We start from the raw sequence: 23,581 nt of genomic DNA, 5'->3' as shown, positions 1-23,581 counted from the left end.
CATCCATGCACATAAACATACATGCACATGGCTGCCCACGCACATGGACACATACCCACAGGAGCACCCATGAACACAGCCACGCACCCAAATGCACACTGACACCCATGTGCACAACACCCATGCACATGGATGCAGAAAGGTCCCCACACACATGGGTGCTCCATGCGCACAGGCACCCATGCATGCAGACACCTATGCGCATGCACATACACAGATGCCCACACACATGGATGCCCCCACACATGGATGCCCATGCACACAGATGCCCACGCACACGGATGCCCCTGCACACAGATGCCCACGCACATGGATGCCCACACACACGGATGCCCACGCACACGGATGCCCACACACACGGATGCCCATGTACATGGATGCCCACACATGGATGCCCACACATGGATGCCCACGCACACGGATGCCCACACATATGGATGCCCATGCACACAGACGCCCACGCACACAGATGCCCATGCCCATGGATGCCCATGCACACGGATGCCCACGTACACAGATGCCCACGCACACACGGATGCCCATGCACACGGATGCCCATGCACACGGATGCCCACACACACATGACGCTATGTCCTGGCCCGTGCTGGCCTCCACAGCAAGGGTCCTTGCCCCAGATCCTGGGGGTGTCTGGGGCCACCCTGGGGTGCTGGGGCTGGGTGCTGCTGGACACAGTGGCCCTGCCTGTGGCCCCGCACAGCTCTCCTGCACCCAGTCACCACCCGGGTGGTGGCCAGCATGGACTTGGGCTTTGGGCTTTCTTTGCTGGTCACACAGCGACAGCTATAGGTGACCATCTGTGACGGAGATGGGTCCAGCACAGCATGCAACCACACTGCCTGGCTCCAGCCTCCAGCCAGCAAACCCCAGCCTGGGAAACCAGCCCCTGGCGTGGGCAGGATCCAGGCGATCCCAGTCCTTCCCAGACTCCTGCCTCCCCCAGCCCCTTGGTCCCCATCCCACCAATCAGCAGAAGTAGAGGTTTTGGGGAGCACGGCCAGAGACTGGGAAAGCCCGGCTCCGTGCACATCCCCAGAGTGCCCGCAAGACCCAGCTGGCCCCGTTTGCTGCTGCTTCTCCCTCTCGGGTTTCCCCAGGACACGGCAGGGGGGGATCCCAGGGCAGGAGGGGAGCAGCCGTGTGGACCCATGGGTAGCTCTGGCATAGGGACAGCACAAGGCTGGGGATGCTTAAAACAGCAGCACCCTGTCCCCAGGAGCCGAGACCCCACACCCCCGGGACAGGGACCATCCTGGGGTGCTCCCCTTCTTGGTGGGAACACACAGCAAGGTGCTGGCTGCTGGCGGGGGGGCTTTGCTTAAGGGCTGGGCGAGGTGTTGGAGTTGTGTCATGCTTCCCCCCCATCTTGAACAAAGCTCCTGCATCACCTAGGAAGAAAGGCCAGGAGACGGAGGTGGTACCCAAAACATCACAGTGAACACCACACTCAGCTAGAAACACCCGCGGGCTGCTCCTGTGACAAGGAGAATCCCCCCCCCCCCCACCCCCCGCGGTGAACCCCCTGTGCTTGGCTCTGCCAAATGACCCAGAAGAAAAATATTCCTCCATGCCAGGAAGGCAAAAAAAATTCCTCTCCCCCCCCCCGGGTCCTTGCCCAGGGCGTGGGTGGGAATGGCCCCTCTGTCATGGCAGGTCCCCGCCATGTGCTGCTCCCCCCATGGCAGGGGGGTGACGCCCAACAGTCTCGCCGCGGTAGCACCCAGAAAAACCCAGCAGCCTCCGGCCGTGCCAGGAAAGCGGAGCGGATGCTCCATGGCCTCTTTCCTCTGCTGGTCAGCAATGTCCACCCCGGGGAGTGGGGTTAGGACGTGTCCTTCAGCTCAGGACTGGTGGCCTGTGGAGGGGGCATCTCTGCCGAGGGCGACTGCATCTCCTGGGCACTGCCTGTGAGGAGAGACAAGGGGATGAGCAACCCCAGTTCCTGCCCGCCCTGCATCATCCTTCATCTTCCTCATCGCCTACCTGCGTTCAGGGACATCTCAGCCAGCTTGAGGGGGAGGTCGGAGGGGCTGACGCCGGCCGGTGAGCCCAGGATGTCGGGCAAGGCATTGCGCCGGCCTGTTCTCCCAGAGGATGCGAAGTCCAGCACAGGTTCCACCTCAGTCATGCTAACCCTGGGGAGACACGGTCCCCTTCTGTCAGCCCCTCTGGGCATGGAGGGCAAAGGGGACCCTGGTCCAGGCAGGATGCTCTAGTTCCAGGCAGGCAGCATCCCCTGCCTGCAGCTGCCCAGGGCTCAGCCCTCTACAACTCCCTCTGCCCACCCTGACTGCAGGCTCTCCAGGAGCCAAGGCAGGGGTTACCCTGCCTGTGGAACCCCCCCCCACCCCTAGGGCTGGCACCTTTGGGTGCTGTGATCCTCACATGGTCACTGCATCGTGGAAGAAGAGGGGGTCCCATCCCAGGCAGCCTTACCGGGCACCCTCCAGCCTGGCCTGGCGCTGCGTCTTGCCCGTGCCCAGGGTCCTGCTCCACTCCCTGGCCTGGCAGTTCCCACTCCCGATGTCACTCAGCCAGGGAGGGACCCCACAGGGTATGGGGACTCCTGGCTGGGACCCCTCTGGCTCCAATCTGGGGGGAGGCAGAGCAGGGGGTCAGCAATGGGGCTGGTGCCAAAGGGGTGTGGGGGAGGGAGCTGGGAGCAAGCCCGGGGGTGGGAGAGGCTGTATCCCCATACAGGGCACCCATAGCACCCAGCACCCTCCTCCCGGGGGGGCCACACCGAGCTGGGCTGTGAAAGGCAGGGACCCCTCATCCCTGGTGGGCAGGCAGGAAGAGGGGATGGCAGCAAAGGATGGCTGGACAGCAGGGATAGGGACATGGAGGTGGGACAGCAAGGAAGGCTGAGAGGGCACAGCGGGACCAGCTGCAGTGCCAGGGGGCAAGGGCACATTGTCCCCAACCTAGGGACCCCACTATGTCCCTTGGAAAGCAGCACTTGCTGACCTAGAGCAGGCGGCGGCAATGCTGGCATCTCTCTGGGTGGGTGGGAGGCTCTCCCGGGAAGCCCCCAACACCATGCAGATCCCACCGGCATGGAGCTGGCCCCAGAACGTGCCACTGCCAGCACCTTACCAGGATGTTTGTTCGGTGCTGGTAAATAATGTGGACTTTTGCAGAAGGGTTTTGTGGCTGCAGGCAGGGGGTGGCACAGGACCTGGCAGGGACGGGGTGGCCTCCACCCTCCCCAAACAATCATGGGGTGCAGGAACCCCCAAGCCATCACCCCAGGAGCCCCATCCCCTCCAGGCCGGACACTGGTGGCAATGCTGGGACTGGTGTCCCCAAGCTGGTGTCAGCGAGAGCTTGTCCTGCTGGGGGGGCATGAACTCACCAGTGTCCGCCTGGGAATCACTCTCAGCAGAGGACGAGCCAAGGTCCCCGAGTCCTTGGGTACAGGCACCGTGCCGAGCAGGACAAGTCACCCTGGCTGCGTGCGATGAGGAGAAATGAATGATTAACCCAGGAGATGATTAGTCACAGGGCAGCTGCCCCACATGGGGCAGGACCCAGGACCTTCTCAGGTGGGGAAACTGAGGCATGGAATGAGGCTTGGGTGTGTGATGGGGACAGGGCTGGTGGCCCTGTGAGCTGTGGCTGTGCCATGGCAATGGCACAGCGGAGGTGTGATGCTCTATGCACCATCTGTGGCACTCTGGACCTGCATGCATTTGTGTGTGCATTGGCACATGTATGTGCATGCTTGCATGCATCACCTCTGGCCAGGCTGTTGTCTGTGAGTGCACACATACATGCAGCTGGAGCTGAGCCCCAGAGTGTGCATGCATGGTGCTCTCTGGTACACATGTCCATGAATGGTGTCCCATAGCACATGTATGTGCACGCTTTGCATCCCTTGGCACTTGTATGTACATACATGGTGCATTGTAGCACATGTGTCTGCATGCATGGCACCCCTGACATACATGTGCATGCTGTGTGTGCTGTATGCTATGTCAGTGTGAGGGCTTTTGCCAGCTCCCATTGATGCCAGAGCTGTGTCATCTCCTGGTCACAGAGTTTCTCATCACACATCACACGTTCGAGTTCACATCCCTCATCTGGCACAGAGCATGCCACAGCACCTCCTGCTCACCCAGTGGGAGCCTTTGGCCCAGCAGCTGCTGAGCCCTGGCACCAGGACATGGGTGGGCAGCGGGCAGCATCCGTGTCAGTGCTGGAGCACCCACCGTGTTCCCCTGGCAACCCTTTGGGAGCCGGGGTTGGGGTGAGCTGGGGCTCACACACCAGGTATGTGTGATGGTGTGAGCATGACAGCATGCACAAGCACACACATGCACACATGTGTGTACATGTATGTTCACACACACATGCATAAAGTCATACATGCGCAGGCGTGCATGCACAGCAGCATAGGCACATGAATGCACACGTGCTCACACACTGCGCGCGCACACACACACACAGACTGACTCTTTGCACATCCCAGCAAGGCAGGAGACCTGCAGGGCTGCATCAAAGCTCCCTTCCCGGCAGCCCCAGCCGCTCCTGCTGGCTCAGGCACTGGAGAACCGGGCAATAAACAGCCTTCAAGACCAGGCTGGATCCTGCCCATCTTCCCGCAGCTAAACACCCCCAGTGACGCTGGTGACTGGGTGCCTGGGACATGAGCAGAGGTTACATATGGTACACTCACCCAGCACACCAAAAAGTCACACAGAGAGATCAGGACTTTAATGCTGGTACAGACAGAAGAGCTGCGGGGTCCCTGGAGGGGACAGAAACCCCTGGTGGGGGTGAGCACTCCTGGGATGCAGCATCACTGTCAGGGGGAACCCATGGGGCTGTCCCCCTGCATCCCTGGGCTCCCTTGGGAACAAGGTCCAAGGTGCTAATGCCAGCCCCATGCCGAACGCTGCCACATCCTGCCAGTCCCACAGGCAGCAAATCCAACCCAGCGCTGAGCAAATAACATTGCATAAACCCCTTGCCTCTGCTTGGTGATTTCCCCCTCTAAGCAGGGACTGTTTCTGGGAGGCTTATCATGGTCTCAACTTAAAAAAGCTCCTGGAGTCACATGGAAGGTCCTTGGGGCCATGGGCTCCTGCTTTAATGACCCTAATGGGATATAGAAGGATAGGGCAGAAATAAACCTTAATCCGTCCTGGAGATGGGCTGGGGTGGAAGATACTGGAAAAAGGTGGAGGGAGGACATGACACAGGCCAGTAATCAAGCCAGCCTCCACTGTAGCAAAAGCTGTCTCTTGCACAGAAGCCACTGGGGCACCAGAAAATGTCCTACAAGGCCGTATCCAGGCTGGATTGCCCCCAGACCTCAGGTATCTTCATGCAACACAACTTCTCCCCAACACAAGGGCTCCATCCCCATGGTGCCACTGCGCCCTGACACTCTCATGCCACATGTGTGAGAACCATGGGCATGTGCTCAGCTGCTTGGTTTGGACTGGTGATGCTCAGCAACAACATTTAGCTGCAGCGACAACCGATTAAAGCACAAGAGGGGAAGGTGTTGGTCTGGCTGAAGGCCAGTGGGTGAGATGCAAAGTGATCACAAGATGATAGTGCAGAGAAGCAAGGTCTTGCCATCCCACTGTGGCCGGAATGTGCTGCTCCCCATCACGCGCTGCTGCAGATCCTCACCCCATACCCAGTGTCCAGGCTGCCTGGGCAGGATTACATTTTGCCTTTGGCATCCAAGCTCCTTGCGGGATGAACTGCTGCATGAAACATCTCCTGAGCCCTAATTCAGGTGCTGCCCCACTGCTCATCTTTATAGTGTTTGAAGCCTGGAGCAGCCTGGGGAGCTCCTGTGTCTGTGAGTAGCAGGGGAAAGGGCTCCTGCCCCAGCTGCTGCTCCCTGTTTGCCTGCTTTTTGCTCCAAACCTACGCATCCAAGTCCAAAAAAGCCAAAATGCACGGCTTGTGTCGGAGATGCTACAGCTGGACATCTCTGCTGAGACCCAGAGCATCAGCCCTGGGAAGGCGAGTGTTTTGGGGTGAGAAGCATCCAACCCCCTCTTCCTCTTCCCTCTCTTCCTCCTCCTCTACCAGCCTTGGGCCGGGGAACTGCAGGTTGGACCCAGCCAAGGGACTGACCTGTGTGGGAAACAGCCACCGCTTTCCCTACCACCAGGCATAGGGTGACACCAGGCACAGGCAGTGACAGGCATGGCACGCCACGGCCACCCCATGCCAGACATGGGCTTTGCCATCAATGGGGGGAAACCAGCCAAAGGCGTTAGGAGCTCAGTCCCTTCCGTGGGGGTTGGGGTAGGATGGGCAGCAGGGTTTGGTGGTGGAGGTCTTCCCCGCAGTGTGGTGTCATTCCTGCACAAGGGTTTGCTCTAATTTCACATTTCCCTGAATATAAAAACCTTGGAGGAAGGAAGGAAGATGCTGAATGGGCAGAGGAAGGCGTGAAACACCCTGGGGATGAAGTAGCCAGAGACCAAGTTCAGGGTCAGACGCCTCCATGGGCAGCACATCCATGGATCCTCCCCAGCAATCGAGGCAGGGATGTCTCCTCTAACACAGCCACTGGAGGTGCTGGGGGTGGAGGGATCAGACCACACTCACCAAGTCACCTGAAGTAGCATCTGTGGCTGCTGCCGGAGCCAGCAGCTGGAGCTCAGGGACCACGGGACACCTTGCAGTCAGCACCATGACCACACAACACTGGACAGCTTTGCCAAACGCCTTCTCCCTCCCAGGGCACATGAACCAGATGCTTAGGACTGGGGAGATGTTACAGCAATGGCTGTAAAGTTTTCTTAAGGATTAATTTAATGACAGGCATCTTCTTCAGCATCTAAGGGGTTGAAGGGTCATTAGCTCATCTGGAAGTGGGGGTTTGGGCCATTTAATATTCTTGGCTTTCTTTATAAGAGGGTTCTTCATGCTTGTTTAATTCATGTTACAGGGTCTGTGCTGTGCCCTTCCAAGAACAAGTGGGAAATGCTGCAGCCCAGTGTGAACCCTTCAAAAATTCACTGGCAAACCCATGATGGTGATGTTATTAAGAGATGATAAACAATGGGAAGGATTTAGTGAGGTGTAACTGTAATGTTGAATTAAATGAGCATTGCAAGCCAGGAAGGAAATAGCTGCCCAGATCAGAAGGGAATGAGAGCATCATCCAGGAAAATCAGCAATGAGTCCACGCAGGAGGAAAATCCAACGGGGCTGATCTAACCAGAGACAGACAGCCACCAGACAGACCAAGTAGCCCCTGGAGTCTGGAACACCAGATGGCAATAATTAAACACAGGATAAAATCTGGAGAGCTGAGAGATCTCCCACGGAGGCAACAGGTTTGGTCCTGCTGGTTTCATCTCGAGGGATGTGGCTGCAGGCAGCAGCATTCCTGCCCGATGTAGCGGCAGTGCTGATGGTGCCAGAACCCAGGAGATGCTGAGCAGGCACCTGCTGCCACGTAGAAATTGGGTTTTGTCAGCTGCCAGCAGCCCATAAACTGCTCCCAGGATCTAGGCAAAAGGGAAGGATGGGAATAAATACTGTCCCAAACTCACTGTCTCCAGGGCAGGGAGGGAAAGGCCCCAGGAATGTTGGCTGGTGCAGGGGTATTTAACCTGGAGATGCAGAACTACATGAAAAACAGGTTTTGCTTCAAGCGCAGAGCACAAGGAAGTTCTAGCCGAAGCTAGAGATGATGATCCTTCCTGGAAGCAGTGCTGGGCGGGATGCGGCTGCCAGCACTGGCCCATGGGGGGATGCTGGCACTCTGCAGCCTACCCTTGACAGCAAAACTGACCATGGACTGGCACTTCTGTCCCTAAATCACCAGGATTCTGGGTGGGCTGGGAAGGTGCCTGGGCCAGCCTGGGGGCTGCCTGGCACCTTTTGAGTAGCGGTGTCACAGTCCAGAGGAAAGCAGGGATCTACGTGAACCTCTGCCAAGATGCTTGGAGCATCATCAAGGTCTCATACTACTTTTCCCCTCATTTTTCCCTGGCTCCTCCTCACCATGTGGCCTCAGCTCCTTCTCAAAGCTCTGAGGAATCATTCCAGCAGGTTTTCATAGATGAGGTTACACAGGCAGCTCCCCAGATCTCTGGCCCAGCCTGAGAAGGTCCAGCACATCACAGTGCCCGCAGAGGTGGCCCCTCCATTTGATGCACTTTCCAGCAAACTGTTGCCTGAAAGGCATCCAACATGAGGGCTCCCACTGCCTCTCCTCGGTGCTGAGCAGCGGATCTTTCTCGTTAGACTAATGTACTTACAGCAGTAATTCTTGTTACCCTCTAAGCCCTTCCCATTGTGTCCTGCTTTGCACTTTGACCTTCCTCCCTGCTCCTACTCTGGCGCATCCATCCTCACAGCATGGCTGGCTTTCCCTCTTCTCTGCAATTCCCACTTGTTCTTGAATTGCCTCATCCTTTGGTCTGGGGCATGCTGAAGTGTCTCTTCCTCCCTTCCATCACCTTGACATCCCCCTCATCATCCTCATGTCCCTCTTCTGCCTTTCCCCTGCTGCGTCTCTGGTCCCCATCAGTGCCTTGCAGGTGGGCAGGACCAGGTCTAGGCTCCGTTCCACCCCGGCTCATACCACAATTCTGAATTATTCCACCCAAACCTCTCCCTGGGTTAAAAGGATGCTTTTGAAGATCATCCTTCACTCTCTCACTTTTAAAGACCATCCATTCTCCCTCTGTTTCCTTCTTGCATGCTTTAGGGCTGACTTATTTTTTTAGGATTTTTTTCTGCAGTTGTAGGGCTTAGAAATTTCTTTTTCACACTGAAATGTGTCCTAGCTAACGCCAGCCTAGACTGAGCATAAACACTTCCCTTCACTGGCTCTGCAGCAGGGCTTATCCAGGCTCATTTGATAGTGGTAGCTAAATTCCTGTTCAAGGCAAAGAGAATGAAGGACTCCAAAACAGGACACTGACAATCTTCATTCCTTGTAATTCCTGGATGCCAACAGGGAGATGAGCACAAGAGGTGTTTTTTGCTGCTGGCATCCATAGGATGGAATCAGTGGGAGAAACGAAAGGTGTGTTATTGCTCTATCAGTCCTGGTCTCATTGCACTTGGGGATGATGGCAGAGTTCAGCTCTGTTTAATACCCTCACGAAAGCCAGGAAAAAAAATAAAATCCAACCCGAGTCTCTCCAGACAGGATTTCAGGCTATTTGTATAAACTGTCACTTTGGTTTATAATGCTGCAAATGCAAATCAGAGCAAGTCCTGCTCCAGGGTAAGAGTGAAACCAGCTCATGCGCTCGCTGACATCCCAACCCAAAGTTTCTCCAAGCATCTGCAGGGCAAACCAAGTGCTACCAACCCAAATCTGGGTGCCTGCAGACCTTGAGGTGCTCACCTCCATGTCCCACATCATGGCTTGGCTTTCCCAAAGGGTAGTGAGCACAGAGAAAATCTCATTTTGATCCTGCAGACCTGGATTGGGCCAGGAAAATGTGCTCCAGAGGACTCAGTGGTTTAATCCCAACACAGCTCTGCCCAGCACAGCATCTCCTACAAGTCAATACATAGATAAAATTAAGGCATCTTCTCCCATGGGAGCAGCACATGGGTTATCCTGGGGGCAGATGCTGAAAGCATGAAGGAAACCTGAAAATGTGATGCCCTCTGGACCATCCTAATTTCATTCCTGGACAACCCTGCGTTGCTCTTATAAAAGAGCAAAGCACTGAAACCTCAGCTGGCAGAGGCATGAGGACATGGGCTGGCAGCACAGCATGGTTGCTGGGCTTTGCTGAGGACTTACCCTGCACCTAAAAGCTCCCAAGAACTCAGCGCAGGAGGGAGGGGATGGATAACCAGCTGCGCTGGCTGTGGGGCATGTATTGGGACCTGCTCACATGGAGACGGAATAACCGTATCCCAGGTCCTCTTCTCCATCCTCTTGGAGCCTGGGGCTCCCAGCCCAGTGCACATCACTGCTTCCCACCCCACCTCATCTCCCCTAGGTTCCCAGTTCTTCCCTGGGAAACGTAGAGAGGAAATTTTTTCCTTTGCTTTGTGCTAATAACAAGCACCTCCAGCTTTTACCATCATATAGAGCAGGTCTTCTGTTCCCCAGCAGTTGGGGGGTGTGAGGTCCTTGTGCAAAGATGCAGGCAGGACTTGGGGAAAGCTGCTGCCAGCAGAGATAGAGCTGCTTTGCAATATGCCATCCCCAAGGAAGGAACAAGCAGCTCCCTTGCTAGGGTCTGGCACCCAGGCTGGGCAAAATACTGTAGTGGAAGCAGCTCTGGGACAGCAGAAAGGTCTCCCCCGCACCCTGCAGCCACTGCTGGCCCTGCCAGCTTGCCTGCTCATCAGCACTAGGAAAACAAAAAGCACCCAACAAATCACCAGCAATATTCCAGTAGTGGCTATTTACTGTGGGAACATGGCAAATCCTCAGTGCCAGTGGTGTTGGCAGTTCCTGGCTTCCCAGTGATGGGGGAGGTGACAGCTACGTGACCCAGCTCAGCACCACCACGCAGGAAGACACATCCAGCAAGAGCACAGCAATGAGCAAGACCCTCACCTGCACATCAATTTGGGTGCAGATCCATCAGACGACAGCTCCCCTGCCCACACATGAGCATCCTGGGCCATAGGCTTGTGTTCCCCTGCCCACACCTCCCAGATGGGAGATGCTATCCTGCATCCCAGGGAGGGATGCAGGCAGGGATCCCACCACGTCCCAGGGAGGGATGCAGGCTGCTCTAGCCAGGTGTTTGTCAGCCTGTGGGCTGTGACCTCTCCCAGGGCTTGTGAGCATCCCTGCCTACACCCCCCCTCAGTTAATTACCTTTAATTGCTGGTGTGGTGGGAGGAGAACAGGAATTTCCCCTGGGAGGTCTGGGTGCCCATCAAGGACCCTGCAAAAGTGCTGGTGTTGTGCAGGAGGGCTGAGCTCGTCTCCCCCACACCCCTCTCCCCATGGGTCTGCTTTCAGTCCCATTGCCTGCATTTGGGTCCTTTTTGAGTCCCAGAGGGAAAATTCAACAGCCCCTTTCACATGAGGATGATGGAAACCCACCCACAGCCCCCACAGAGAGGGACCTAGCATCGCTGGTAAATCGGCTCTTGCTCTCATAGCCAAGGGAGGTAAACAGGAGCTTCCCCTTCCACACATCTCAGTTGCAAAGCAGGTGATCTAATGGGAGGTAATTACAATGATTGAGCCCTGGGTAATACAGCTCGCACCATAACCTTTAGTTAGCTGCTCCGACGATTGCACAAACTATAATTTTGCATAATAAACATGTCACCCACATCGAAATAAGTTTCATTCTTTAGCAGTTTCAGGCTCCCTCCTCCCCAAATAGCTTTTCTTCAGCTGCTCCAGCCTCAGCATCCTGGGTGGGAGCTAACAGACCTGATCTGAGATGCTGCGGATGGAGACATCCTCGATTCTGCTGGCTGTGGGTGTGCAGCGTGTGGGTGGCACAGGGATTTGTGCCAGGGGAAACCCAAGGAGGCATGAGGATGCTGTGACACGGGCCATGGGCTGCCTGGGGCAGGGGCTGGGAGATCTGTGGGGACACAGGGTGCCAGCTGGGTGCCACCAAGGGCATGCTGGGCTGTGCCCTGCCAGGAGTGCCACAGGCTGGGTGACACGCCAGGCATTTCTGAAATGCAGCCGGATGGCCCCGGGCTCGACCACACACCAGCGAGCCACTTCTCCCAGCACAAGGTCCCTTTTCTCCATCTGCCACTGGCTGGCACCAGGAGAGGACCGAGAGGGCAGCAGGGTGCCCTGAGAAAGCAGCACTGAATTCAGAGGAGGCTCCCCAGCTCCCCCAAAGCAGCAGGACACATTTTTTTTAAAAAAATGTGGTGGGACACATGCAGGCACCCAGATAATTAATTTTGGGGAGCAGAGCCAGCTGATGCTTCCCAGGCCACGTGCTGCAGCTGGTACCTCCGTCTCCCTGGGGAGCCCCCGGCATGTGCTTCTCCCCAGGTCCCTGGCAGCCAGCAGATTTCCTCCTTCCCATTGCAACTCATCCAAGAAAGGAGGTGGAAATCTTCCAGGGTGTCCTGCTCCTCAGACAGCATCCCCTCGTGAGGGACTGAGGGGCCTTTCCCGTGGCAAGGCATTGCATGGAGGTGATCCAGATGTTTTCCCCCATCCCTGCACAGATGCCAGGAGCATCATTTGGATTCTCCAATGCGGTGGCTGTCACAGCACCTTCCCCACCACCCAGTGACACCCTCCTGGCCCCTGGGGAGCTGGCAGGGAAGGGACCGAAAGCCAAGGAGGGAAGAAATCTGTGCAGGCACCCTGGGATCAGAGGTACAGCTTGAAATCCCTAGCCCTGATGGAGCAGAGCCGGATCCATCGCCCCCGAGCTGAGCTAGGCGCTGGAACCGCCTGCCTGAGAAGCCAAGGTCAGAACAGGGCTGTGGCCCCATCCCCATCCTTCATGGTGCCATGTCCCCACAAGGAACCCGAGCATCCCATCCTGCCTGCCAGCAAGCAGGGGGCCAGGACAGGGTGCCTGAGCTTTGCCAGGTGAACCGGGAGCCGAATGCCAAGGCTTCGCCCAAGGGTGGCTGCAACCACAGCCACTGACAGCCTCCCGCTGAGCATCCCCAGCTCCTGGCCACCTCCTCCGCCTCCCCCTCTGCCTCCCTGCATCCCAGCTGGGGAAGAAATTTTGTGACTTCCCCAGTTTAAAAAAGTGAGGAGAACCTGGCTCTGCCACCACCCTTCCCCCTCCAAAACCTCCTGTTTTTTGGGGGGAGATGCTGCAAAGCAGATAAAGGGTAGAGACAGTGGTAGGGCCATTTCACCCGGTGTTGTATCTCCCACCTCTCCTGCCCAGTCATGATGAGGGAGGACATTCCAAGAGGAGTCCAGGCAGCCCTCTGTGACAGCAAGGGTTCAGGCATCCCTTGGTGGACAGCCCCAAGGTCATAGTCTGTGAGTATTTAGGGTGAGCACAGGACACCCAGCCTCTACCACCTCCTCGGTGGCACTGCCACACAGCCAGGGGACACGAGCCAGCTCCAGGGACCAAAGGGACCAGATCCAAGCATCTGCAGGGGCAACCTGCCAAAATAATGCCCTGAAGGTAGCGAGGAGAGGTTGTCCCTGGGGAAGCCCTTTCCTCCCAAGAGGATGCCACCTGGGAGGAGGCACAAGATGAGCATGTCCTCTGCATGAAGCAGGGCTCAGCCCTGTGCTGGCTCTCCCTGGGCTCTTGCTGCCTGGGACCCCTGCAGCTCCCTGGGCCTGAAATCATCTGGGAAGCTCTAATGCAGGAAGCTGAGGGCTGGAGCTGGGGTGTCGGGAGGGCTGGGGTAGCCAAGATGAGGATGGTGCAGGGTGGAAGGTTGGAGGGGGCAGTGGTGACCACAGGACCTGATAGGGAGGAGGCGGCAGGGGGTGAAAGACCAAGGGTGGGTCCCAGGCTGGGACAGAGGAGCGGCCATGGGGATTGATCTGAAGTGCCCACCCTGAGATGGATGAGCTTTGCTCAGCGCCTGACCACTGCTCACCCAATCCCCCCTGAGCCCCCTGCCCCTGGTGGGGTGGACACGAATCCCCCCTCAAGCCTTCGAGAGACACTCCACCACCCTGCTCAGCACCGCAGCCTGCTGCAAAGTTTCATACCCCCAAAAACCATCTGCCCACCGAGGCCACTATCATCTCCTGCGCCTCCTACCTCTTCACCCTCCCTTCGCTCTGATGCGCTGCCATGGAGGTGCCCCAGGTGGGCACCCGCTTCCCCGGGTGGGCACCCAGCCTGGACCCCAGCACCCACGAGCACAGGGCATCCACTGCCGCGGCCCAGGGCCTCAGGGCAACCAAGGCACCAGCACCCGCCACCCATCAGCGGCTCACCTGGGCTCCGCTGGGGCTGGTGCCAGCAGCGATACCGATACTGGTGCCGGCGGTGCTGCTGCCGGTGTCGGCGCTACTGCCGATGCCGGTGTTGGTGCCGGCGTTGATGCTGATGTTGGTGTCCGTGTCGATGCTGATGCCGGTGCCGCTGCCGCTGCCGCCGCCGGTGCCGCTGCAAGCCGGTGCCCGGAAGAAGGATGCTCCACGCCGGGCAGGAGCCCCGGGGACGCCGCCAGCTCGCAGGCAGCCCCTGGGGCACCCGGGGCCGAGCCGCCGCCGCCCGCCGCCGCCGCTCCCCGCAGCTCTCCCCGCCCGGCCCCCTCCGCCGCCGCCGCGCCGCCCCGCCCGCCGCCTCCTCCCGCCGCCGGGCCCTGCTGGGGGCTGCCGGGGCCGCCCCCCCATTCCCGCCGCTTGCCCGCCGGGCACCGGCGCCCCCCGCCGACCTCCCCCCACCTCGGGGGCTGCGTGCCCTGTGCCCCCCCGCGTTGAGACACCGCGAGGGGGCTGTGACACCCCCACTCAGGGGCGCATCTCTCCCCGTAAGGCTCCACGTGACATCGCGCTGCCATGCGCCGGCAGGACCCACCAGCCCGGGCAGGGGGCTTGTAGCCCGGCCTGGCCAGCGGCTCCACGTGGAAAAAAAGTGCAAAACCCTCAATTTCTTCTGAATTAGTGTCCCTGGGAAGGAGCCTCATGGCCCCTGAAGGGGGTGAGGAGCGGGGGGGCACTCTCCCGTTATTTCAGCCAAAAACAGTTGCCGGGCTCAAAATCTTTGGAAAAATAGTTAAAATATATGTGGCTGCACCCCTGTGGCTCATGGTGCCTGGGGGGCAGGTGCAGGGACGGGGCTAGGAGACCCTGGATCCAGCTGCTAAATCCACCTGATCATTTCACAGCCACAGGCTCTGCCCAACACAAGGGTTGTGCTCCCTGCAGAAGGACACTGGGCAGAGCTGGGCGTGGAGTGGGTGCTACCATCGCAGCCGCCCAGGCTGCTCCAGGCCTGACACCAGCATCACCTCAAGGGGGGACATGGCCAACACCGAGGATCTGCAATGAGGGTTCCTAACCCGCACCCCTGAGCTGGATCAGGACAGTGAGGGAGGGGAGAGGCAGAGATAAACAGAGCTGCCCTGAGCATCGATTAAAAGCAACTTAAATTTGCACTCAGGAACAGTAGCCCAACTCCTCAGGCTGCCACCAGTGCTCCTGCCTGTGAGCGCAATTGTCAAAGAGTGTGGTTTTGGTGAAAGGCTCCAAAATGTCCCCTCCTGGCTCTCAGTATTCCCAGGGCTGCTCTCAGGAGACAGAGTCCCTGCTCCTCTGGCCCTGTGCTGGGATGCTGTTCCCAGCAGGAGCGGGGCTGGGGGCACATTCCTGGCTCTGGCCAACCTCCTTTCCCTGCTGGTGATGGTGAGTGGTGATGCTCAGCACCCAGAGCAAGGTCTTCATCCTGTCCCTTCCCTGGGGAGCTCAGCAACACCTAGGGCTCTGGGCCACAGGGAGAAGCTGGCAGCTGTGCCAGCCCCAGCAGAGGTTGCTGCCCCGGGAAGGGTGATGCACCAACCAGCAAGGCAAATTGGACATGCCTCGCTGTGCCTGGCTGTGGAGGGATGAGAGCCACTGGACCTGGATGCTCTCAGCCCAGTGCTTGCCCCCAGTATCCCAGTACCCCCAGTAGCTTGGGGGGGCTGAAGCCACCTGGCCCTGACAGCCAGCGGGAGGGACATTTATCCTGCCTGCTTGCTCACACGTGGTGATGATCAACTGGCAGCTCCTGTGCAGCCTGTGGGGAGGGCAGCCTTGGCCAGCTGCTATTTTTAGCTCCTCACACTCCGTTTTCTCCTTGACTGTCTCCTCTCTGGAGCAGTCTCAGGCTGAGCATCGGTGATGTTTATCTTGCCTGGCACCTGATCGAATGTGACACTGGCTGTCGAGGGTGAGGGCTCCAGGAAACATATGGGAGCAAGGGGGGAGATGTTGGAGGGGTGGGGAGGGAGAGAAAGGAAGCCCTAGGTGGTTGGGGAGGGTCCTGCTGGAGCACCCTGGGGTGGGTCTCCCCTTCCTCCAGCTCCTGGGTACCCACAAGGGATGCTCTGTCCATGAGGAGCTATGGCTGGTCCCCATTTCTACCTAGGCTGAACACTTCCCTCTGACAGTGTGATCCTTTGGTGATGACTGGGCTAGGAGAGCTGGGTAAACTGAGGCACACAAGAGGTGTGTGAGTCCCTTGTGTTCAGCCAGTGTATTGCTGGCACCAAGTAACCTCTCCAAACCTGCCTGCATCCAGGACATGATGAGCACCAGGAGCCCAGACTCCCAGCTGAAGCTCATAAAACTCTTGGGTACAAGCCCCGGTGATGCAAAAGCACGTTGGCATGACAGCTGGGAAGGGAAAAAATATTCTCTATCAGGTAGCACCTGCTCTGTGTTGGTACGGGGCAGAGCTGTGATGCTTGGTGCTATACTGACATAGAATCATAGAATTATTTAGGTTGGAAAAGAATTTTAAGATCATTGAGTCTAGCCATTAACCCAACACTGCCATGGGAGCAAAGGTTGCTCTGCCTTTCTCCTGCTCTTTCAGCACCTGCTCTAGGGCTTCGTAGGTGTTGGGATCCTCTCCCCAGAATGCTGCCCACACGGTGAGCATCACTGCTGATTGGGACCTAAAATATATTGTCCATGCCCTCCCAAGCATCGGGGGAGCCCCTGATTTACCCATCCAGAAGGTGAGACCAGCAAGGATGGGGTCAGACTACTCCCTGCTTTGCCACTTCCTTTAAATCCTATTTTCTCCTAAAAAAAAAGGGTCCAGAACAGGGAAGAAATGGGCTTGGGAGCGTCTATTCTTCCTCTGCTGCTGCCGAGCTGCTTTATCCCATTTGCACAGGAAGGTCATTAAAAGCCACTGACCTGCGAGGTGCCATAGGGCTGGGGCAGCCCCCCAGGGCTGGAGGTAGCAGCCCCCTGCCCAGGGGTGCGGGCAGGGAAGGAGCAGGACTGTTTTCCACTCATCCACCCAGCGCTGCAGGCTCTGATCTGGACTAAAAGTCATCTCTCAGCAAGAGCAGCACTTTGCGGTTCCTCTTTTAGATGTATATTTCTAATTCCCAGCCCAGTTAAGACCCTGATTTCTCTCTGGGTATGTAGGTGATGTGGTGGAAAGCTTATTCCTGAGCTAAGCTCACCCCTGGGCTGCGTCAGTCCCTCCATTAGGGTGCTATTTTGGGACATGGGTCACAGGGTTTGGGGTCCTGCAGGTTATTCTCTGGTGGGGGACAGGGACTTTCCATGAGCCTGGGCAGGACACAGCCTGGGGGCTGTCCCTGCATGGCGGGTACTAACCCCAGAGTGATGGAGGTGGCTCCTGTGGGATGGATTTGCAGAAAACATGCTTAGTCCTTGAGCAAAACCATCCTGCTCATGAGACCTCAGAGGCCAAAGGCAGAGAGAGAATCTTGCCTGGAGGATTTAAAACAAGAGGGAAAATGCCAGCAAACACCTCCCAGGGAGGTAATTTGTCACCAGGCAGGGTAGAGCATCATGCCGAGATGAAAGTCTGGACATCTCTGTGCCGCCTCGACAGGAGATGTTCAGATCACAACAGATAGCAATGCCCTTCTGGGACATCCTCTTTGCTCCAGGTACTCAGCCATCTGCATCTGAGCCTACTGCACCTCCTCTGCAGGGCACATCGATTATGCAGCACTGTCTCCCTCCCGGGCATGACATGATGGAGGTGGTGGAGATCTTCCCTCTGCTGTGCCATGCAATTGAGCAGCCCTCAGGTGCATGTATAGCCCAGTGCATCCCATCCACGATGGGGGACAGCACAGGAGCTACTTTTCCTATTTCTGTAGGTCAAGGCAACTTGAATACCTGCAATGAGTTGCACAGGTCTTTGCAACTCACCTGCAACCTTGCCATTCCCAGCAGAAGGGGAAATTTCAAACAAAATAATGTTGTCTTTTCTTTCAGCAGCAGCAGAAGCTCTTTCCTGATGCAAAAGCATGGTGGATCACGCAGACAGATACAACCACAGCTTGGGGCTCATCCTGCTGCCAGTTCATCATGGGAGCTGCAGGCCTGCCTGCAAAATGAGGTCCCCATTGAATGACTCTAAGTGACTCTCTCAGGGCCCAGCCACTGAAATATTCATCACCTGCCCCAATGGACAAGCAGAATATGTAAATTATTTCCTGAACAAAACAGCTATAGTCGTGGAAACCACCTCCTCTATGTATTGACTCCTATATTTGCCCAGATCCGGTGTTTCTGGGCAGCAGCCTGGTTTGCACAGATAGGAGGTGAGCCCCAGCAAGGTCAGGGCAGTGCAGAAGAGCTCAGAGCATCCCAAGAGTGTCTGGGAAGAGACAGGATGTGGTAGGATTTGCCGTTTTTGCTTTAAGAGACCAGATTGGAGCAGCGAGGTGAGCCTTTGGAAGAAAGATGTGTTTGAGTTAACTGAGCATAAAGAAAGCATCCCAAAAAGATGTCTTCATGGGGAAAAAACCCCCCAAAACCCTCAAATCTATTGTTCATGCTCCAGTAACTTCCAGATGCCTGAATGGGGATGCAGGAAGCCTCACAAACACCTCCTGGGTTGGGGAAGCAGGCTGTCCCTCCTGCCTGCCACTGGACCCTGCCCGCAGAAGGGGATGCCTGCCCCAAAGGCCCTCAGATTTAACCAAACCCACCAGATTTCAGGCTCCATTTTCCCCTGGCAGAGACCTTCACTACCCGGCTGAATGCTGGGACGCTGCAAACCAGCCAAATCAGCCAAAATCACCTCAGGCAAATCGCCAACTGGGTGGTCAGCAAGTAGCCATCACCCGGTGCTACCACACAGGAGGGATGCTGCTGCTGCCTGCAGCCCTGCCTGCCTGCCTCCACCTCCAGCAGCAAGGGGGATTTGTGCAAAGCTCCCAGTGCCTGGGTTGGGCTTTTTTTATCCCTGGCTGCTCTTACGTTCTTAGCTGTGCCACTGGCTCCAGCACTGCTTGCTAACCCCTTTTACAGGCAGCTAAATATAGTCCAGGCAGCTAAGCAAAATCTGCTCAGCAGGGCCACGTGGGGCTCGACAGCACCACCGCAGCCATGGCTGGGGCATGGGTTCTGCCAGCATTGGGGGGCACAGCCATGCCCTTGCTGGTGACATCTTTCACCCCATGCAGGGGCACATTACCACTGCTTTGGTGCTCATCACTTCTCCCCGCCTTGGTGGCCCCATCCCTCTCCCACCCCAGGGTTTCCTGGGGTCCTTCCACCCAAGCCAGGGTATTTTGTGCTGGGGAGCATCTGGACTTTATTAGCATCCCTGATCCTACACAAGCATGGTGTAAAACCCCAGCTCACTGCTGTGCTTAATAAAGAACAGCCGAGTAGCTCCAGGCATCCACATGAATGCTGTGCAAAGCACACAGTGCAGGGAGTAAACCTATAACCTGATGAGGCACCCTGTGGGGTCACCTGCACCCTGCAAAGGGTCTGAAAAGGTGGGCACATGGCTGCCACCCCAACGCACACTCACCCACGGGTGCAGCTCATTTTCTGCCTCTCCTGTCAAAGACAGGTATTTCCACTGGAACCATGAACTCATTAAGGAGACACTGATCTAATTGTCTCCACACTGGCACTTGTGGGTTGTTTTTTGTTTTTTGGTTTTGTTTGTTTGTTTTTGTGGTGTGGTTTTTTTTAATTTAAAACAGCAAGGAACGAGGCAAAAGCTGACTGGAGAAAGGTAAATGGAACCCCATGGCTCATTAGCCATTTCTCTGAGAGGAAGAATTGTTAAGGCTGAAAATGAACAGGCTCAAAAATTGCCATGGTCATCCCACATTTTCAACACCCCCAGCACTGCCCTGGCCGGGCCATGCTTGCTGGGATGCTCTGGAGGCACCAGGGATGCCCTGTCAACCAGGGGACATGGGAAATGCATGGGAGGGGCTCAGGGAGGCTCGTGGTGGAGTTTGGAGGAAGGTTGGAGCCTTTGGGTGCCAGGTGAGCAAACTGAGGGGCTCAAAGCCAGAGCTGGTGTGAGCATCAAAGCAGAAGCACCTAGCAGTGTGGAAGTTGCAGGCTGGTAATGAAGGAACTGGGTCCTCCTACCAGGTGGACCAAGGGCACCTTCAGATCAAGGCCTCACCCTGCCTCTTCCTCCTCCAACCTTCCTACCCCACCACCTCTGTTGATTCAGATCCTGATACCTTGGGGAAGAAATGCAGCTCACAGTGGAGTTAACCCTCCAGATTTTCCACCCCATGAGAGACTCAGCAGTTGTGACAGCACAGAAACTCCTGCGCGACACTCCCATCCATCACCAGCCAGGCATCTGGCCACTGCCATGAGAAAGACAAACAGCATCTGTCCAAACTCAGCAGGGAAATGATGAAGATTTTCCAGCCAGTCGCTGTGTCTGTGAGCCCAGGCTAAACCAAGCTTCAAGGACGGAGGGACGGAGGGTGGCCAGCGTTTCTTGGCTTCACAGCCCTTCACTCTTCTGGCTGGGAGAGGCTTTGGGGAGAAGATTCCAGCCTGCTGGATGACAGGCGTTAGGCTTTGTAATGGTCTGTTATGGAAACCACCAGCTGGGTCAGCTCCGCATCGCCTCACTGGCCTTTAGGACATCTCAAACTGGCAAAAGGTCCTTGAAGAGGGTCCCAAATGTGAATCCTGATGCTCAGTGCATTCCCCAGAAGCCATGCCAGCAGGTAGGATGCCCATCACTAGATTCAGAGGGTTTTTTTGGTCTCCATCAGGTTCCTCTTTTGGGCTGGTCTCAAGAGCTGATGCATTTGAGATGTATTTGGCTGTTAAGCCTGCAATGTTGCAGGATGGGAGGGTCCTGGTAAACAAAAGGGACAAGTAGGAGCTCAAGCACAGAAGGTTCTGCAGGTGCCTGCAATGTTCCTTCTGAAAATCATCCCCTTCATTTCCACTGGGTTTGCATCCCAGCTCCTGTGACCCTGAACACCCTGCCTCTCTCTGTAATTAAAGACCAAGCAATCGCCCATTGCTAGTCCTCCCGTGTCTCTGTTTATTACAGAAGGGCTTAGCAGAAAACTAATTCCCTGACTCCCTTAGACAAGGGGGGAGGGAGATGCTTCAATCTCAGGACTTTTCCATTTGTCCTTCCCAACCCAGACTGGCTTTGTGCCTGTCCCCCTTCTTGTCTGGGGGCTGGAAACTCCAAGAGAGGCAGCACAGTTGAGAAAACATACTGCTGGCAGTAAACAGGCGTAGCTTCATTCCTGGCCTCCTTGCCTGGCCTCCCTTGCAGCATGGGAAGGGCTGGGGGACCCCCCAGCCCCACCTCCCTGCGCAGGTGAGCAGCACCCTGAGGTCTTGGAGCGGTTCCCCAAAGCACCCAAAGCACAAGGCTGTGATGTGCTTGCTGGCAGCTGGTGACCCAGGGGAAGGGTCCTGGGTGCCCTAAAAGCCCCATCCAGGAGCAGGGCCAACCCACAGGGTGCCAGATGTGGGACAATCCCATGGACCAGGGGCTTGTCAAACCCCAAATCATCACGACAAAAATACACCTTACATTATGCCTGAGTTTGCTGCATTAGACAATGCTCTGGAGGAAAGGTTCTTGATGGCTTTAGCTGGTTTTCCAAATACAGACTCGATTATTAATTATTATTAATTACTGTAATGTAGGTTTATCCATGAATAGCATCACTTGGGCTCAGCAGGAACCCTTCTGGCTGCACCCATGGCTAAGCTGGTATTGTCCCAGATACAGTCACATGAGATCATTTGTTTTCCCCCCAGGTCCCTGGGCCAGAGGGCATCCCTGGCAAGCTGCACTTGGCCCTGCTTGCTGCTGGCCTAGTGCCACCCCCAGTCCTATAATCCCCCCATAGCAAGCAAAAAGTGATACCCTGACCCCTAATGAACCTGGGGGAGGGGAAAGATGTCCCCTTGTGCCTTGAGGATGCTGAGTGATGCGGAAGGAGTGGAGGGGGAGGCAGAGCAGAAAAATGTTGTTTTGTTAGAGGTACATGGGCAAGGATGCTCCCAGCCCTGCTGAGCATCTGGGACTTGGGCTGGGGGCTTCTGTTGCAGGAGGGGCTGTAGGCAGCCACAGGTCCCTGTGCTCTGTGCCCCTCATCTCCCATGCCTCATCTTCCCCGTGTGCAGGGCGGTGTGAAACCAGCGTGTGCTGTGGCACCCGCGGGACTGTCACGGCTCTGTTAACGGCGACATCTCTCGCTCTGGTCTCGCCTGCCGAGGAGGGGACGGGGCTGGTGCTGCGGGCACAGACCTGGGGACGCGGGGGCAGTGCCACCTGGCGGCACCATCGCAGGGGACGGAGACACACACACACACACACACACACACACTGGTCCCTCCGGGGTCCGTAAGCAGATGGGATTCCTGCTCTTGGCTGGCCCGCGGGGTCACGTCCCTGCAAGGCACAGGGGGACAGAAGGACCAAGGGGACAAATACCAGTGTGGCTGATTTGCCCTTGCTGGGAGGACAGGGACTGAAGGACGTTCCTGCTGCGGGTGTCACAGGGCCCTGATATCCAGCTGGGAAGAGACAGGAGCTGCCAGACCCCCACCTTCCACCCACAGGGCTGTGCCTGTAGCCAGCCCGTCATGTCCCCGCGGCTGCTGCCTGCCCCGCGGGCGCTGCCAGACCCGTGCCTGCGTGCTGCCAGGCTGGGCAGGTCCCCAGCACACACCCCAGCTGCCTCCCAAAAAGAAAAGCAACCTGAGATCAGAGAGTAATTTATGGGCACTGACCTTTCCTGTTGTACACTGCAACGAGCCGGAGCTTTTGGGAGCTCACAGAGGCTTTAGAAAATACTTTTTTTTTTTTTTTTTTTTTTTTTTTTATTGGTGCCAGAGGCTGATCAGAGGCCAAACCCTGGAGCTTTACCTCTGTAGCAAGAAGCATGACACCCTCCTCTTCCTCAAGGCCACAGGGGGCATGCTGGCTCCCCATCTGCCCCAGCCCTGTGCCCCCCAGAGCCTCCTGCCGCGTACTCATGTACTTTCACCACTGTCTAAATTTAGGGTCTGGAAGCGGGCTAGTGCAGCCTGGTTTATTTCATGCCCTGAATTATGCATGCCAGCAGCAAGGCAGCACTTGCTGCTCTGGATGGATATGCCAGGCTCTGGCTGGTCAAGCAGAGTGGGGAGACCCGCTGCCTGCCCAGCCCCAGCTCCCACCCTGGGCTCCCTGCGGGCAGATGCCCCTCAGCCCCCCTCACCCAGGGGCTGGCCTCATGGGGGTTCAGGCTGGTGGGTATGCTGGAGCTGGTGGGTGCATTGTCGAAGCTAGCAAGAAAGGCTGCCATAGGCCACAAAAGGAAGACTAGGGAAAATATGGGCCCATTGCTCCTTGAGGTTGGTGACTAGTGCCACAGGACATAGGAAAGGCTGAGGAACTTAGTGCCTTCTTTGCCTCTTTACTTGCAAGACTGATCTTCAGGAATCCCAGGCCCCAGAGACCATGGAGAAAGGCTGAAGCAAGGAAGACATACCCTTGGTGGAAGAGGATCAGGTGAGGGGATACTTAAGAAAACTGGACATACATAAGTCCATGGGCCCTGCTGGGATGCACCCACAAGCGCTGAGGGAGGTGGCTGATGTCATTGTGGGGCCACTCCTGACAACCTTTGATTGATCATGGCGATTGGGAGAAGAGCCTGAAGGCTGGAGGAAAGGAAACGTCACTCCTGTCTTCAAGAAAGTCACAATAAAATCCACCTGAATATG

At 56.7% G+C, this 23,581-nt stretch overlaps 1 protein-coding gene and 1 long non-coding RNA gene across 6 annotated transcripts; both read right to left on the bottom strand.

Moving 5' to 3' along the window:
- Window positions 1–1,548: 1,548 nt before the first annotated feature.
- On the bottom strand, window positions 1,549–14,156 carry LOC129784085 (cAMP-dependent protein kinase inhibitor alpha-like). 5 transcript variants are annotated; one of them, XM_055799809.1, is made up of 5 exons: window positions 13,850–13,965; window positions 3,374–3,469; window positions 2,455–2,610; window positions 2,002–2,153; window positions 1,549–1,923 (listed from the first exon to the last, which is right to left on the bottom strand). In XM_055799809.1, the coding sequence occupies exons 4-5, from the start codon at window positions 2,144–2,146 to the stop codon at window positions 1,841–1,843; spliced, it is 228 nt and encodes a 75-aa protein (XP_055655784.1). In that variant the 5' UTR covers window positions 2,147–2,153; window positions 2,455–2,610; window positions 3,374–3,469; window positions 13,850–13,965; the 3' UTR covers window positions 1,549–1,840. The 5 variants fall into 5 exon arrangements, with proteins under 5 accessions (XP_055655784.1, XP_055655788.1, XP_055655785.1 ...); XM_055799813.1 differs by lacking the exon at window positions 3,374–3,469 and having other exon boundaries at window positions 13,850–14,156; XM_055799810.1 differs by lacking the exon at window positions 2,455–2,610.
- Window positions 14,157–15,640: 1,484 nt separating this feature from the next.
- Window positions 15,641–16,952, bottom strand: LOC129784157 (uncharacterized). Its single transcript, XR_008746590.1, has 2 exons — window positions 16,766–16,952; window positions 15,641–16,234 (listed from the first exon to the last, which is right to left on the bottom strand). It is a non-coding gene; the product is annotated as an uncharacterized LOC129784157 (long non-coding RNA).
- Between the last annotated feature and the right edge of the window lie 6,629 nt (window positions 16,953–23,581).

The sequence above is a fragment of the Falco peregrinus genome, chromosome 3, assembly GCF_023634155.1.
Source record: "Falco peregrinus isolate bFalPer1 chromosome 3, bFalPer1.pri, whole genome shotgun sequence".
Classification (NCBI taxonomy): domain Eukaryota; kingdom Metazoa; phylum Chordata; class Aves; order Falconiformes; family Falconidae; genus Falco; species Falco peregrinus.
This window is presented reverse-complemented; position numbering and strand designations above follow the sequence as displayed.